Source organism: Bradysia coprophila (genome assembly GCF_014529535.1).
Source record: "Bradysia coprophila strain Holo2 chromosome IV unlocalized genomic scaffold, BU_Bcop_v1 contig_5, whole genome shotgun sequence".
NCBI classification, from domain to species: domain Eukaryota; kingdom Metazoa; phylum Arthropoda; class Insecta; order Diptera; family Sciaridae; genus Bradysia; species Bradysia coprophila.
The window spans coordinates 314,996-332,977 of NW_023503374.1; the positions used below are offsets into that span (position 1 = coordinate 314,996).

Below are 17,982 nucleotides of genomic sequence, written 5' to 3' on the forward strand. Positions count from 1 at the left end.
CTAAATTTCTCCGTGCTCTTATGAAGTTTTACACATGACGTAGCATTTTTGTACACATATCGAATTGTATTGGAGTACCTTGAGTCTACTCTACATTCGTCTAATGCGTCCAATATCGATCATGTTTCCACTGAATCGAAAGCTTTTTCGAAGTCTATGAGTAGCAAGACTATGTCGATGTTGTATTCACGACACTTCTCAATAAGCGTTCTCATCACCTGCAAATGGTCCAGATCCAGATCTGAAAACAGCTTGTTCAACAGGTTGGTAGAAGTCGAACTTGTTAGTGTTCCTCTTCGTAATGATTTTCATAAACAACTTGTAGAGTGTTGACAATAGGCTTATGGGCCGGTAATTTTCCAGCTTTGTTATGTCTCCTTTTTTATGCAGCAATGTAATTACCGCATTTTACCAGGCTTCTGGTACTTCTTCCCATTGGAGACATTGATTAAACAAAGCCGTGATTGCCTTTAATAAGGAGTCTCCACCTAGTTTAATGGCTTCCACTGGAACACCATCTTCTCCGGGAGACTTTTTGTTTTTCATCTCAGCTACTGCGGCCTTGACTTCATCAACAGTTACGTCGGGCATATCCTCCGATCCCACGTTTCTTATTATTGGTCTATCTTCGGTTTCTTCCGTTGGACTCTGTCTTGCTGAAGAAAACAAATTCTCATAAAATTCTGTTGCAATGTTTAATATCGCATTTCGATCCGTTTGGATCGTTCCTGTTTTGTCTCGTAATTTGAAGATTTCTTTTTTGGCGTTTGTCATTTTTCTCCGTAGGACTTTCATATTGCAGTTAGCTTCAATTATGTTTTGAGCCAATTGGACATTATATTTTCTTTCATCTGATCTCCTTGCTTTGTTGATACTTTTAGGGAAGTTCCGGTATTCCACCGAATCTCGCCCTCCGTTTTTTACCAACTCTGCTCTGCTTGTGATCAGGTCTAATGTTTCTCTGCTTAGTTTTGATTCTTTCCCTTGGATTTGGATTTCATGAAACCCATTATTGTATCGACGATTTTGGTATTCAATTCGTCCAATGTTTCACATTGATTGTTGACGTTATCTAATTCGGCAGTCATTTTCGTAGCAAATTCTTCATTTTGTGTGTAAAGCCGTTGTACGTCAATCCTTTCACTTTTTTGAACTAGTTGTGATCTTTGAAATCTGGTATTTAACGTGACTCTTGCACGAACCATTCGGTGATCACTACCTGTCGAAAAATTGTTTAGAACTGTAACATTCTTAACGGTTGACTTACAGCCAGTTATGATGTAATCGATCTCATTTTTTGTTACACCATCTGCACTAGCCCAAGTCCATTTCCTGAAAAAAAAAATGAATTCATTGCGTATAAATTGTGTTGCTCTAGGAAGTTGAGTAAAGTATTTCCACGCTCATTTCTTTGGTCGTTGCTAAAACTACCAATAGAAACTTCGGAGTCTTCTTCTCGTTTTCCCAGCTTCGCATTGAAATCACCGATTAGATATTGGTAATGTGATGGGTTTTCGTTAAGAGCTTTCTCGACATCTTCATAGAATCTTTCTACTTCTTCGTCATCATGGGTGGACGTAAGTGCGTAAACCTGAATTAATTTGACACTGTATCTTCTTATTATTCTTCTTATTTATCTTCAAGCTTACGTATATCACTCGATCGGATATGCTTTTCGTGTGAGTTATGCGATCCAACCACCGCTTGTTTATGAACAATCCGACACCGTGCATCAGCATCTGACTGTCACTTCCTCGGTAGAAGAATGTATGCCATTCGTTTGAAGGTTTTTAGCATTAAAACGCCACGCTTGCTACTGCGGGTTGGTGAGTATGAAAGCTTTACTTTGCTCGCCCCGGTAAAACCTGAGCTCTGACCCGCACATTTCTGCACGTACCGGGACCACAGTGCCTATCAAAGTGCACAGTGCCCGACGTGGTAGTGTTACTCTTTTTGAACATTCTTTTCCATAAAGTTTTGCCCATTCTTTTGAACCTATCTGAGCAAAAGGTTATTGGCGTCTTTTAAAGAATTCTGGGATCGTTCTATCCTTGGGCTTCCTGATCGTGTTGTTTCACCTCAATGTTGGTCTCTTAACCCCAATTCTTTCGGCTTCCAGCTCACGATTCATTCAGCCTTAAGATTGATCTATCTAATCCTATCTTATCTACTGCTACGTCCTCGTTAAACTTCATTCCCTCCACTCTTTTTCAAAATGGCTTGGGACAGTCTTTGGCGGTGTTTATATTACTTTGAATGATGTATAAATGATTTACGATGTTTTTTTTATAAAAAAACATAAATACCTGTTTTGGACGGTTTATTGTAGGCAATTGTGCTTGTCTCGTAGCCCTCATTTCGTTCGGGTTACAACTCACGAAATTGTTTATAATTAATCGTCCAATGCACATCTTAAATAACTAACTAACTATAAATAACTATCAAACAGTTTGTTGTGATACTTCCGATACTTTTAAAAAACACAACAGCGAAGTGCCTTTTTCATAACACATTTTGCTCTTTTCATCTCGTTTTAGTTCCACCTGATATATTAGACTATCCAACCAGTACTGATATGGTCGTCACGGAAGGTAGCAATGTGACTTTAAAATGTGTTGCAACTGGATCTCCTACACCAACTATAACATGGAGACGTGAAGGTGGTGAGCCAATAAGTTTACCTGGCGGTGTTGAAGGTAATTATTGCTCGTCAAATTTTTCTTAAATTTTAATCATTTATCACGCGATTTCTCGATTTTTTTGATTCGCGTGGTTTCAAAAATAATTTTTTCCGGACAAAGAAAAGAAAGAAACATCAAAGTATAAACGGGTTCCGAGCAAAGAAAATTTTTCGGCCGAAGGAACAGTCAGTCGGTTCACCTCCCCACTGCCAACAGTTGGTCTGCATTCCAACTATATTTCGGGTCTGCAGCTAAGAACTTTATAGCTGACGTAGATGTAGGCCTGTATATGGCTAGAGACCACTGATTGAGTCCATAAGACACAAGAATATTCAATGGTTCATTAAAGACGGAATCGGACACGTTTAAAATACAACTCAATTAAATTCCCATATCCAATAATTTAGAGTAACATAACCTTCATCTTGTCTGTTTCTTGTTGGGTAGTTCGTGTCTCCTTAGATCTCTTTTAAAGTAGTTTACACGTGCATCAATGCCATTGCCTAATTTTGTGTCAATATTAATTTTGAACATTTGTTTGTGCATTTTTTTATCTTACTTTTTATCTAACTAACATAAAAGAAGCCCTTCTACTCCATGATTGTAACTCTAAGTTTTTATAGTATTTGTTTTTAAAAAACAAATAAAGAGCCTTTAAGAATACAGGTACGCTAAACGCAAAGTAAATACTTTATTAAAACTTGAGACAGCTTAAGTTTGCCACTTTTGCATATTATGATGCTGAATGGCATAAATGGGCATTGTATAGTCTATATGGTAACATGCTGCTTAGTGAAAAAATAGTTAATCTTCCGAAGATCAAACATCAATTTAATGAATTGTTCGAATCTGGTGATCTTAAGACTCGTGCACGATTACTTGCGTCATCAACTAAAGAATCTTCAAAGTGGCTGCAAGTGATACCATCGAGTCAATTAGGATTATTATTGGATAACAACTCTGCTAGAATTGCTGTTGGACTTCGAGTGGGTTCACAATTATGTGAGGAACACAAACGTATTTGCGGCAAAATGACGGAAAAAGATGGTTTACATGATCTATCGTGCGCTAAATGCGCAGAAGGAAAATTAGTCAGACACGATACTATGAATAACATCTTCTCTCGTGCTTTCTCTAGTGCAGGTGTTCCGAATATAGTACAGCCCCCAGGTATTTCGAGAGATGATGGTAAAAGGCCTGACGGTATGACTTTGATACCATGAAGTCATGGGAGATCAGGCTAGAGATGTGCGGGCCGACCTTTTTTTCAAACCCGACCCAGCCCGGCCCAGACTAACTTTTAATGCCCGAGCCCGACCCGACCCGAGAATTTTGTAGTAAAACCCCGCCCGGCCCGACTCGGCCCGTACATTTTTTATTGAGCGAAAAAACCTAAAATTGGCGCGCCTAACAAGTGGAAATCGATCGGTTACCTATCGTTATAATAATGTAGTCTCACAAATCTATCGAACACTTGAAAGGAAACTTATGCTCGGACTGTATTACAATTTTTCTTGAAGTTTTCACATTTTTTTAAAGACGAACAAATTCGGGCTGGCCCGAATCTTTGTGTTTGAAACCCGAACCCGCCCGAGCCCGGTCGGGCCGGGCTGGGCCGGATCGGGTAGGTGAATTTCGGGCGGCCCGCACATCTCTAAAATAACCACAAAAATTTGGATTTAAAATTAATTAATTAAGCATGTTGTTTTAAAACGCATTCACAACAAAAAAAAACATCATACAGAGAATCCTTTATTTACTTACTCACACACATATACTATCCACCTCAACATTTCGTTCAAATCACATCATTCCGACTACTCTGATTATTTGATCGATGTAGAAGTGACTAACGAACCACTACCGACACCAATTGCATCGCATTATGTGATTTGTTGGCGTAGTGGTCAGCATGTTTAGTTGATATGCTGCTGGTCCCGTGTTCGCTTCCGCCGTTCGGCGATTATTTTTTTTCAAATAAGTAGATGGAAAGTAAATTTACCCTAGGTGGGTTATGTGTGAATTATCCAATCGTATAGGCTGTGGTTATGTATGTGTTTGTGTTTATATGCAGAAACGCGTAATGTATGAAATATCAGCTTGCAGGAGATAAACGAACATAACGGGTCCAGTGCACAAAGAAATTTTTTGCTTTTGTTGAGAGCAACGTGTTCCAGCTGAAACAGTACGAAATCGGCACAGCGTATTTTAAGCAGAAATAACAGCGAGTTATCAGTTTCTAGAATTTTGGTTCGACTTGGTCCGAAGGACGTTCAATTCATACAGAAATTCCCATCCGATTAATACAATGAGTTAACTGTTGGTACGAAAAATAAATTGATCGAGAGGAAAGAGTCGAGTGGCAGATTCAGCATACGGTTGGCGTACACCCATAGCGAATCAACGTTTCTTTTACGAGCTTTCCTAGATGGAAGTTAAGGGGCCATTCACAAATTACGCACTCACCTAAGGGGGGAGGGGGGTCAGAAATTAGACATTTTTATATGAAAAACGCGTGCGAAACGGGGGGGAGGGGGTCAGAAATTTACCGTCCACCGCGTGCGTAATTTGTGAATGGCCCCTAAAGAGAACACGAAAATCATCATGTGTTACAGACGAATATCGAGGACATCAGAGGTCGATTTGGTTCATCAGTGCATAGCCGACACGGCGTCAGACAAAGGTCGAAAATTGAATTTTGGAAACCAGGCGACCGAAGTACTAATAATTACCGACACACCGTTGCACGAGTTTTCCACGAATATTGTGAACAAATTGACACAAAGGATTGGCTTGAACATCTGGAATGTAGTCGAAGATAAAGAAAGAATGAATCGAGAGCCAGTAACTGTAATTCCAATAACCGTCAGCATAAGCATGCATCATCACATTGTGAGCAATCATCAGCAGAGGTGTTTAGTTCATCAATTACCTACGGAAATATGCAATCGTACTAGGCATAAACGTGAAAGTGATTAGAATTTTTGCACTATTTGTTAGATAGAATCGAGGATAGAACCCAACAATGTAAAGTAAATGACCTGGTGCAGCAGTAGAATTAATTTTTATCGCTTAAGATTCTGATTGAGTACTCGGCGGATACAATTGTTTTGTATTAGTTTTGCTAGCCTAAAACGAATTTGTTTTTGAGAATGTTTTTTATTAGTCGCTTTGCTGAAAGGGGAGTAATGTAGTGGCCCGTAAACGAGGCACACATATACAAGTAAAGTCACGTCTCATATCAAACATATCAACGTAATTGCAATCAGCAGTTTTAGATTAGTCTACCATCAGCACTCGATCAAACAACATAAGAATAAATAAACATAACCTAAAGTGCACCGACTCGTCTTACTATTTATAATATCTAAGGATATTATAGATTCATCAAAGAAAGCTCGCTCAATTGCAGACAAAGCTGAGAGACAAAAGCATAACCATTCTATTTCTTTGAAACAGAATTGTTTGCTAACTCCCCTTGCGTTTGAGACTTTAGGATTTCAATCGCAATACAACGTGGAAACGCAGCCTGCATTTTGGTAACATTAGGGAAACAGAAGGTTGATGATTTTTATTTATTGTGATTATGAAAAGATCGATTTTTTTACTGGCTGCACCATTATTATGAGCAGTCTTTTTTGTCGCAATTAATTGAAAATAAAAAAAAATCTTAAAGTTAATATTCGTGCTTGCTGAAGGAGGCGAAAGTAGAAAATGACAATTCAAGGTCCGAAAGTTTACGTAAATGACTAGAGGTAATGAAAAGTCAGTCAAAAAACCCTTAAAGGGTAAATGTGACGCAAGTCCTTTATATTACTTACAAAATAACTGATATCGCTGAGGCAAAAAAAATTGCGTCACATAGTGGCAGACGATTCAGTTGTCTTCCGTTTAAATTTCATCTTTCAGGACTTATTCTTCCATATTTTAAACATGATACATTTTTAGCCCCGTACGAAGTACTGGGGGCTTATAAGATTAATATGCCGTTTGTAACACGTCGAATTGGAAGAAGACAGTAAGGGCAAAGCATTTGTGTTCATAGATGACGAATCCGCAATAAAAAAAATGTCCGTCCGTCCGTCCGTCCGTCCATCCTTCCGTCCGTCCGTCCATCCTTCCGTCCGTCCGTCCATCCTTCCGTCCGTCCGTCCATCCGTCCGTCCGTCCATCCGTCCGTCCGTCCGTCCGTCTGTGACCCCTCTAGCTTGAGCAAAGCACAACCTTTTTTCAAAATTCTTTTTTTCCCCGATTGGTATCGACAAAAGTAAGGTCAAGTTCGAAAATGGGCATGGTAGGGTCGGTCCTTCCAGAGCTAAGGCCCTATAGGTGTTTTTCAGTCTTTCGACGATATCTACCGAAATACGCACGCAATAGCTGCTTGTGATATATCAAATGAAAGGTATTGACGAGTAGAACAAAGTTGCTGAACATTGTTTTTGGGTAAGATGCAACGTGGGGTTGTTGGGAGGGCTCAAAGGTCGTTCCTCGGTCCTAAGTGTTTTTTGCACATAAATCGAGTAAATCTCATCCGATTTTGCTAGATTTAGTTTGTTATGGAAGGTAATTGAATACCGAAAAGAACGTAGCGAAAAAAGTTTCAAATTTGGGCCCTTGGACTAAGACCGCTACTCGGCCCTAAGTGTTTTTTGCATATAAATCTAATAAATCTCATCCGATTTTGCTAGTTTTTGTTTGATTTGAGAGATAATTGAATGCCGAATAGAATTATGGCAAAAAAAGTTTCAATTTTGGGCCTTTGGATTAAGGCCGCTACTCGGCCCTAAGTGTTTTTTGCACATAAATCGAGTAAATCTCATTCGATTTTGCTAGTTTTTGTTTCATTTGAGAGATAATTGAATGCCAAATAGAATGATGGCAAAAAAAGTTTCAAATTTGGGCCCTTGGACTAAGGCAATGGAAAGTTGGCAAAAAAGTTTGGGTTTCTAAAATAATGTCGTAAATTGTTGGTTTTATTTGAGAGGTACTTCGTACGGGCTTTCGTAATTGCGCTATGCGCAATTTTAAGAATGAACACTTTCAGTAAATTTGACCATGCTGAACTTGACTTGCATTTTGGTAACAGACGCATTAGAGGGTTGTAGACGTATTAGGGTTCCGGGCGTATTACGGCTACGGACGTATTATGGTTACGGACGAAATAGGATTACGGGTCGTACGGGGCTAAGTCGCAGCAAACGCTCCGACTGTTCTGATGCCTTGTTTTGAGAAATTCTTAATATGTACTGCGTCGAGCAGGCCCCCTTTTTAAGTTCTGTTCTGGTGCATGGTGTGATTTAAATTGTCAATCTTATAATTCCTTCCCTGTAGGTTCGTTTTTAGTCCGGGTAGTTGTGGCAGAAAAATTCGTAACGTTCTTTCGAAGGTTTTAACGAAATCTAACATTTTTCCCAGCCATCCAAAGTTCGCGGTTTTTTCCGGATCACTTTTTGGGAAAACGCTCATGGCCCCAAAGCACTGCCTGTCTTTTAGAAAAGTTTTTGAGAAAATATAGAAAATTTAAGAAAATTTAGAAAATTTTAGAAACTTTAGAAAATTTTAGAAAATTTTAGAAAATTTTAGAAAATTTAGAAAATTTTAGAAAATTTAGAAAATTTTAGAAAATTTTAGAAAATTTAGAAAATTTTAGAAAATTTAGAAAATTTTAGAAACTTTAGAAAATTGAAGAAAATTCAAGAAATTTTAGAAAATTTTAGAAAATTTAGAAAAATTTAGAAAATTTTAGAAACTTTAGAAAATTTTAGAAACTTTAGAAAATTTTAGAAACTTTAGAAAATTTTAGAAAATTTTAGAAAATTTTAGAAACTTTTGAAAATTTTAGAAAATTTTAGAAAATTTAGAAAATTTTAGAAACTTTAGAAAATTTTAGAAAATTTTAGAAAATTTAGAAAATTTAGAAAATTCAAGAAAATTCAAGAAAATTTAGAAAATTTTAGAAAATTTTAGAAAATTTAGAAAATTCAAGAAATTTTTAGAAAATTCAAGAATTAAAGAAAATCAAGAAAATTTTAGAAAATCAAGAAAAAATTTCTAAAAGATAGGCAGTGCCCCAAAGAGTGCGTTGAGCAGAAGCTAAGATCTTCCATGAAATGTAGATGCCTTCCGAAAAATAACTAAAACAAAGTGTTTCTCGAGTAATTCGTTTTTCGTTTTACAATAAAACCGGTTTTTTGCAGCAATACCGGATCATTACCGCCTTAACCACTCTACAACATTTTTCTTTAAACCTTTGAGAGAGCGGAATGGCCAAATGACAACAATTAAATAAATGTTCAAACAGATGCCTAGTTCTGAAACAATATACTCTATTAAATTTCGTCTGTGTACACATAAAACGGCATAGTCGTATTTTAGTGGATGTATAGCAACTTACAATTATACATATGTTGGCTAAAAATGTAGAAACGAAGAATGTATCAATAATGTATGATCTTTACCTGTGTGCATACATAACACCATGATGGGCATTTAACCAAGCATCCAATTTTTTATAGTTTCGCTGAACCGAAAATCCATAAAATATTTATGTTTGAGGCGATAGAAAGTATAGCAAGGTTTACGTTAGAGCTTCAGTGTTTTCAAATAATCCATTCGCAAGCAGTACGTCGATACTAAAATAATTAATTAAAAGTTTAATGAAGTTTCTTGTGGGAAAGATTTTGCAAAGAATTCAACAAATGTGTAGTGGGGACTAAACTATTTATAGCGGCACTTTCTTAACATAGTATGTACTTTGACGTCGATAAAAATCGATTTTCTGAGCTCAGCGCGATAGGGAGCCTCAGAAATATTCTTACTACTCGTACACAAAGCGATGTAATCCAAATAATCCAAAATCCAAATTTTTATCCTATGACAACACCCAATTCCATTCATAACATCTATCAAACTTGCAACGGTAATAGTGTATTATTACGTCCTTGGGTTAACCCAAAGAATTCCTGCCAGTTGTGCAGGGACTAAACTAAGGAACATCGCAGGTGCGCCACTCTAATTCCCACCTGCGAATCCAGATCTGCCCACAAGAAAAATTACAATTATCTAACTTGAAATAGTCAAATGAATGTAATTTTAATACAAATTTTGCCTGCGGCGCATTGAACCTAGTTGGAAAATGACAATGGCATTGGCGATATCAGTTTTTTTTTTAATCTTTTATCATCATTTAGATGGAGATACAGATACAGATTCAAAGTATTTCACATTTGTAGCTTTCACTTTCCTAAAAACTAAAAAAAATGGAAAGAAAATAGGGTTGGCATGTAAAAAGTGACACTAAAGGAACTAAATCATTCGAAAGGTCTTGGCCTAGAACTACTTTCAGTGGAGTGGCGTATGAAACTCCAAAATGGAGTTATTAACAAAAATGTGAATTTTGTTTTTCATTTATTTCTCTCTGGTGTGTTAACGTAAAAATCGGTAGAAATTCTCAAAAAATGTCTGTATGTAAACATCCGAAATTTTCTCAGATTTTTTGGACCCCTATTTAACGATGAAAAAATTCAACGATTTTTTTCCATATGCTACATGCTACACAAAAGTGCTACTACCGTTTTTGGTCACTTGATTTGTCTTCATGGAATGTGAATACATTATGTAATTAACTCAGATTTTTTTTTAAATGGCGGAACTCACCCTCATTTAACGAAGAATATTTGAAAAAATAAACTTGAGAATTTTTTCAGAATTTTCAGTTACATCCATCGAGAGATATAAATTATAGACAAAACCCACACTCATACCCAAAAACTCACCACTATTGTGATTTTTAGGGCTGATATTCTACCAAAAACACCTTTTAGTCTAGAAAACCGATAATTATCTGCAATTTTCTGGAATTTGATTTTTAGGTCATATTGTGGACGCATTTTCCACAGGTAAAAATACACCCCTAACATGACCGAAAAATTAAATTCCAGAAAATTGCAGATTATTATCAGGTATGATCGGCAACTTGACTAGACTTTACATTTTGACATTTTGAATGATTTTTTGGATGAAAGACCCTTGACTTACGGTCAGGGGAATAATTCCCTTTAAATCGTAATAGTACATTTCGTGGGACCTAGGACCTAGGTCTTTTTTAGCGTGTGAGAAGTTTCCAGACAGAGCCGAAGTTGCACGTTTCGGGTGCTAGGTATCAAAAATATATTTACGTCAACGTCCTGAACCCATGATATTATTTTTGGATAAAAATTTTTACTTTGGCGCCCAAGATTTTGCGTTTAGGCGCCCCTTCGAAAAGTTTCCCACCTGCACAGAAATCCTTATTTTAGTCCCTGCGAGTTGTGCACATTTGTTCTAAAACCCAATGGCTGGCGGCCATTTTGCTGTACACAGTATTGACTGTTGGAACGCCGAATGCACGTTTGCACAGCACTGCTACTAGCATAAACACTGAATTGACAAGTGTCAAATTTAGAGGCTTTAGTGATACGAGCTACCACTTAGGATTGTTTGTATTGTATGTTTTAACTCATACAATGAAAACAAGTCATCTATATGTATAACAGAAACGCAGTGCCTAATGTGATTTCATCAGCCTCCGAATATTTTCTATGTTCGTGCTAGTAGCAATGCTGTGAAGTTTGCCATTAAATTATAAAAAGATCAAGTTTTCTGGGGAAAACAAGGCATAAACAAGTGATCTACTCGATAAAGTATCTTCCTATTATATCAATTCTGTCTAACCAAAATACGTGAATTATAAAAATTGGTATCTGTCCACATATATTGAGAAATGCAATTTTTCAAAATTTATGTGAGTTGGTGAAACAGGAACTAATCAGAAAAACAAATTTGAGTTCGATCAACTATTTTCAAAAAAATTGATGAGGTAAAATTTTGGAATTTTGGTTAATTTTGGCAGTTAGGCCTCTACAAAAAAGATCTATGGCTCATCTTCTGGCTATATCACGTTAGTTTTACTGACTATTATCTCGTAAATGATAAATAAACATAGCTAACGCCGACCCGTACGAAACACCTATTCGTATCTAAAGCCTTTAATGTGAAACTTTTTATTTCTCTTACTTCATACTCTTCTCTACTGAAAAGCTATATTTTCTGATAAATAAACATTTCACAGATGAATATGTTATTATTTAGCTATATATGCCTGTATATACCTACATGTAGCTGTATATAGATATATATAGATGTGCACATCCCATCCTGCAACCCCACACACAAAACCAATTACTTATCTGTTAACAGAAACTGTCTAAGTACCATTTTTCCCACTTTTACTAAAATCAAATATGACCGCCTGCAGCCATTTTGTTAGAAGACCGGAAATAGTACTGACGCTTTACATTCGTAAATACCTTTCAAACAAAAAAAAAATGCATGAAATTCGGTCAAAGTTTGCTCGATATATTGACAAAATACTCCACGTTCACTGTACGGCCGAGTAGCCGGATATGAGCTCACTCCAAGGTACCTAGCTCACGCTTCGGTAAACCAAATTTCATTTGCAACGTTTTTCTGCTTGAAAAGGCCCTGAAACTTAATTTACGTAACCTTAAGGGTTTCAATGCCAACGAGTGATGTCAGAAAATTTATATTCCCTGAATAATTTTAAGCAGAAATACGCTGCTTCGTATTGTTTTAGATACACTATCTTCGAAAAAGTGAACTAGCAGCTAACATTGCTGCAAAAAATATGTTTTCATCAAAAATTGCACAGGCATGAAATTCTTTGAGTAGCGATACTGATCATCAAATTTTCATTTCAAAACCACATTCATCGAAACCCTGCCCATGCATGTTTGGTATTATTGGAAAGCTAAGACCAGTATCATATGGGGAAAACAATTTTTTTATTTTTCTGTTGCTTTTCGGATGCATGGGAACCGTTAGTAGTTCGCCGAAATTATCCATTTTTTACCCATACTTTCAACTGCTCATAACCCAGTGTGGATGAATTTTAAACACAACAAGACCCAATTACCGATTCTAATGACACCCCACACGACCTTGTACGTTTCGTGGCCTACGAGAAATTTCCATAAGAAAGTGATTTTGGCTTCTAGGGAGCAATACCTATCTAGGCACATATCAAAAAATCCACTAGAAAATGCGTCCGATTTGGGCAGGCTATTTTTCAAAAGAATCCCTCCTATTTGTATCTTAGCGTCGCTATTAGCGTCGCTACTAGCAACCTTGGTGATGTCATTAGTTTTCATTATACATGTTTTATTGCCAAAATTCCGCGGAAACATGCGAAAAACCTTGACCACCACTTTTTCAACCCTATCGCTGGACCTACTCGGCCCATCTTGTTCTTCTTGGAACTCAGCTTTCCTTTCGGCGTTTTACTCAAATTAGGAGTCTACAGACAGATATAAATCTTTCACGCTAATTTTGCATCTCTCGTCAACCACAATAGCTTCCCCTTTCTTCAGATAGTCTAGCTCGACGTGTTGCAAACGTAGACGTAAACGTGTAGGACCCTTGTACGGATCTAAAAACATTGTCACAATTACTTCTATTCGCCGTTACATGTTTTGTTATCAGACTCTCAATGACTGGGATCGCTTTCATTTACATTACTTTATTTCTGTTCATTTTATATATATTTTATATTCGTTACATTCTCTCATATTTTCTCATAATAATGAAAATCGGTTATCACCCGTGAAGATGCATGTTTAGCATGCAAAACCTGGTCGGTGGTGTTAAAGTTATTGGTATAATTTAAAATAAATAAAGCGAATATCGACTCATGTAACATTGCGTTTTGTTTTCCCCTTTTCTGTAAGAAATAGATTTTAGCGAAAAGAAGCGGCGTTATATATTCAAATTTGCATCAAATTACAGATTCGTGACTTGAACCTTACCTAAAGAAAAACATTTATTTGATCACATTATTATATTAACGTATTTACCAGCGACGCTTTCTCCAACAACAATACGGGGTCTATATATAAAGCCAACCCCAAACCTTCATTGTATCAATTGCCAATTAATTGAGAATTTAAACCCAAGTTACTTAACCTTCCGCAGGTACGAAAGACTTAGAAAGTATTTAAGTCGTTAATAAAATATTAAAATTGTCGTGAACTACCGTCGCATTTAAATAAAACTTGACTTCAGAACAATACCAAAGGAATAAGTCAAAGAATTTACATTTAATTTCCAAACTAAATTTTTGCATAGAAACAATACAATCACTCAACCCCAAAAATGGAAACAAATTCAGTAAAGACATAAAATGAAATAAAAAGAGTAAAAATGGTGTTGCGTTCCATGACTGTCTTAAGAAAATAAAAAAAGGATATTTTAAAAGTGTGTGCTATTTATATGAAAAAGAAAAAAGTTTTAATTTCATTTCGTCGAACATACGTTGTTTTTCCCACGAACGAAATGAACATTTTTTTTTCTTTTTATTTTAATATCATAGATTGAGCGCCATATAACCTCACTTTCTACTTCATTTTTTCTTCTTTCTTTCTTGTTAAAATAAAATAATGTGAATGTGTTGTAGCTTGGTACAACAAAGCACAATGAATTTTCATTGATCATAATAAAATTGTATATAAAATGTTCAAATCAAATACAGAAAAGCTGTGTGGAATGTTATATTTACCACTCATTCGTACGTATATATATATTAGTCATATATTAACATGTAGATGCCTTTATAATCAGAGCAAACAAATGATTAAAAAAATGAAACAAACTATCCCTTAAATGAAAAATGCGCAAGCTGTAATCCAACCGAATTAAACACGATAATAACGGGGATGAATTCATTATCTATTAAATAGGGGAGGTCTGCAAGCAGGATTTCCGTCAATTGTATTTTTCTATAGCGGGGTAACTAACTAAAAATCAATATTTAGTACACTTGAATTGTAGACACAAAATTATTTCGACAAATATACATGAAAAAATCTCCGGTTGAAAAGTACGAAACAGTTGGAATTTGAAGCGAAGCACTAAACACTAAAATTTTCGTGTCCTACCGCAGGACATTTTTTTTTATTTATGAAAGAAAATAACAGACATTGCAACTATGGTTCAAAGTAGTTATTTATGCCACTGCAAACTTTAGATGCATCTGTGGCATAAAATCTTGTATTTGACACAATGCAAAGTACTTTATTATGCTCACGATGTGTATTATGACAAACGGCCTATTTTAAATTCTAAAATATCAACTAGATAGGCCCTTTAATAAAGTACCTCGATTGCATAGATAAGTATTTTTCTATTTACGGTTTCTGTTTTTTCAATTCTTCGATTTTCGTCTTTGTTCGCTTGATTGCAGCTGTTAGAACTGCATGTGTCTTAATCAATTCACTTATTTCCACGGTTCCGTTGGAATGTACACACGGCGCGGCAGAGTAAAGTAAACCAGGCAGGAGCGCTTGATTTCACTAGGGACCTGAATAATCTAGTAGTCTTATTCTTATGTCAGTGTTCATTTAAGTTCATCTTTATACAGTGTATTAGGTCCCTTATTTGACGTTTCAAAAATGAACCGCTACTGCCTGGTTTATTTTACTCTGCCGTGAATTTACAGCTTTGCTCAAACATTTGTTACTGTCGATCAACACATTAAACGTTGTCAATTCCTGACCAATCGATCTATCGATTTCCCTTATACTGTCTTCCTTCGCATTTTTGTCCTTATGTTCACGATCAGCTCTTTCGTTCTGCTGCTTTTTTCTCTAGCACTTTTGAGCTTAGAATCTTTGAAGATCTAAATAAACCAAGGCTGTAAACTTTGGGGAGGTCACGCAGACCGCCATTTTATTAGATACGCGGGAACACACCACGTCTGATGATTTTACATACAAAAAAAATTCACCACATCACGGCGATGACAATCATCACAGTAGGTGAATTTTTGTATGAAATCCGCCATGTTATCATCAAGTGTGGTGTGTCACCCGCGTATCTGTATCTGCGTGACCTCCCTAAAGTTTACAGCCTGGTAAATAAACCTGATAGTTTGTGACAAAGTGACAGCAGACGATCAGTTATGTGAATATTTATAACACCCTATATAGTAATCAATACTATCCTTGACTGGCTGTTGTTCCTTGTATCGACTCTTTATTTTGCAGAAGGTTTGTGCTGAATACAGCATTTGCGTGGCTCAAACAAAAACACGCTTTTGCCAGTCATGAAATAACTAGATATTCAAAATGTCCAAGAATATCTTTCATCTCTGATAATATAAGTCAATAATCATATGAAGTTAGGTCGAAAACTATTTTAATTTACTCTTAGAGCTCAAAATCCGCTTTAATTCGCTTGATTGTTACTTAATTAAAGTTCCTGACGTGCCCTACGTAGGACAGTAGGACAAATTTCAGTGTAGATGAATTTTAAACCCAATTAGTCCTTATTCGGCTCAATATTACATGTGATTACCTTTCTAATGACACCCCACACTACCCTGTACGGCTCGTGTAACTGGAGAAATTTTTGTAAGAAAAGTGAATTTTTTCGGTTTTTGATCACCTCACTCTAGCCACACAAGCTTCGAAGAATTTTTTTGAAAGTGATTTTGGCTTCTAGGGTCGAAGTCCTTTCTAGGTATATATAAAAAATTCCAATAGAAAATGCGTCCGATTTCGGTAGGCTGTTTTTCAAAAAAAAATCCCTCAATATTATTTACTTTAATTGCACAGTCCGAATTATGAAGATGTTAACGTGGAAAACAACGCAGATCAGCATAATTTAAGTGGGCAATTGAAATAAAATGAACAAAGCATACCGAATCATTGTAATACAGAAAATTTGAAAAATAAAAACATCTTCGTTCAGCATTAATAGAAACGAGAAGAAACAATCAGAAATGTAGAAATGAAAAAAAAAACCTCACTAGGCTTTAGATGGTCTTTTCTTGTTATGTATCGTGCCTCTTTAGTTCGAATATTCCATGACTACAATCACCTATATGTTATTAATGATTCATTTCGTCCTATACACTGCAATTTCAACATTAGCTCTCACTAACAAACAAAAATTTTCGGTTATAAGTGATTTCTTGATATATGGCAAAGCGAAACTCTAATTATGTACTCACTATCAACAATCTGTGCCTAATAATGAGATCTGCGTGTTTACCTTTAATGCTTCATTAAAAAAGTGAGATTAGGAACAGTCTCAGCATTATACCAAAAATACTCATTCAGCAATCTCTGTAATTGAATAACGCAATCCTAGAGATACTGAAACAAATTTGGAAACATATGTAAATATTTAATTTACCTTAATCTCGCTTCCATTATAGCACATAAACACCTTATTATACACATCTCAGTTCATTTTACCGTATAAACCTTAATCATATAGATTACGTATATATATACGAGGCCCCACGTTTTGGGCGGGTCAGGTCCCTTGACTGATAATTTTATTAATATATTTTTAATCAATTTCATTTTATTTTCCGTTGTTAAGCTTCCGAAACATCACAAATAACTGATATAAGAAACTTCGCTTGAGTACAAATTCTTTGGAAAAGTGATTTTTCTATTCTCTATCTTCTTGTAAATGTGCGGCCAGATTTTCAATCAACAATAAATCATAAATAGACAAGGACTCACGTGAATTATGGCCCTTGCTCCGCTCTGCCCGCAAACTTCCCACTCGTGTAAGATGCGAATGTGGAACAATTAGAGGACTCTTTCACTTTAGTAAAGTATAAAATAGTACGGTAGACGTTCTTCCCTTACACTTATGTATAAAAAGGAAGCCCCCGGTACTTACTACATTCACAGTACCTTTAATCGTGAATAAAATAGCACGACTCGTGCGTAAACTTCACACTTCACGAAAACTTCACACTCATGGGAGATTCAAAGTTTTCTGTTTGATTGTGTCATTCCATACATTTGAATAACGATTCAGAAAATGGTTTTTCATAAAATTTTATAAATATTTTATCACATCAGCACCCGGTAAGTTGACTTTGCTGTGTATGATACCACCTCTCGTAAGAGTCACTTGTCATCACTGCTATTGCTGAACGCGACTCAGTGATGGTAAAGTACTTTACGGTCACTGTTTGCAGCGATTGTGAAGTACTTTACAGTCACTACTGTGATGGTAAAGTGCGGCCAATTTATTTCAAAACTCATTGTTTATGTCGCGAAGTGTATACCGATAAATTAATGGTTTGATCATGGTTGGCTATTGCTTAGTTAACTGTTCTCTTAAAATTCAACGTTTTAGATTTTCAACTGTAAATGGATCATTGTCAATGTCGTTTGAGATGTCAAATGAGCTGTCATTTTCACAAAGCTAACCAAAATGTTAC

At 36.1% G+C, this 17,982-nt stretch overlaps 1 protein-coding gene across 2 annotated transcripts in view; it reads left to right on the forward strand.

Moving 5' to 3' along the window:
• Positions 1–17,982, forward strand: part of LOC119071456 (lachesin) — a 188,497-nt gene that overhangs the window by 83,747 nt on the left and 86,768 nt on the right. For both annotated transcript variants that reach the window (XM_037176309.1, XM_037176308.1), the window contains one exon: positions 2,538–2,696. In XM_037176309.1, coding sequence (XP_037032204.1) covers positions 2,538–2,696 — 159 coding nt within the window. The remainder of the gene's footprint in view (positions 1–2,537; positions 2,697–17,982) is intronic.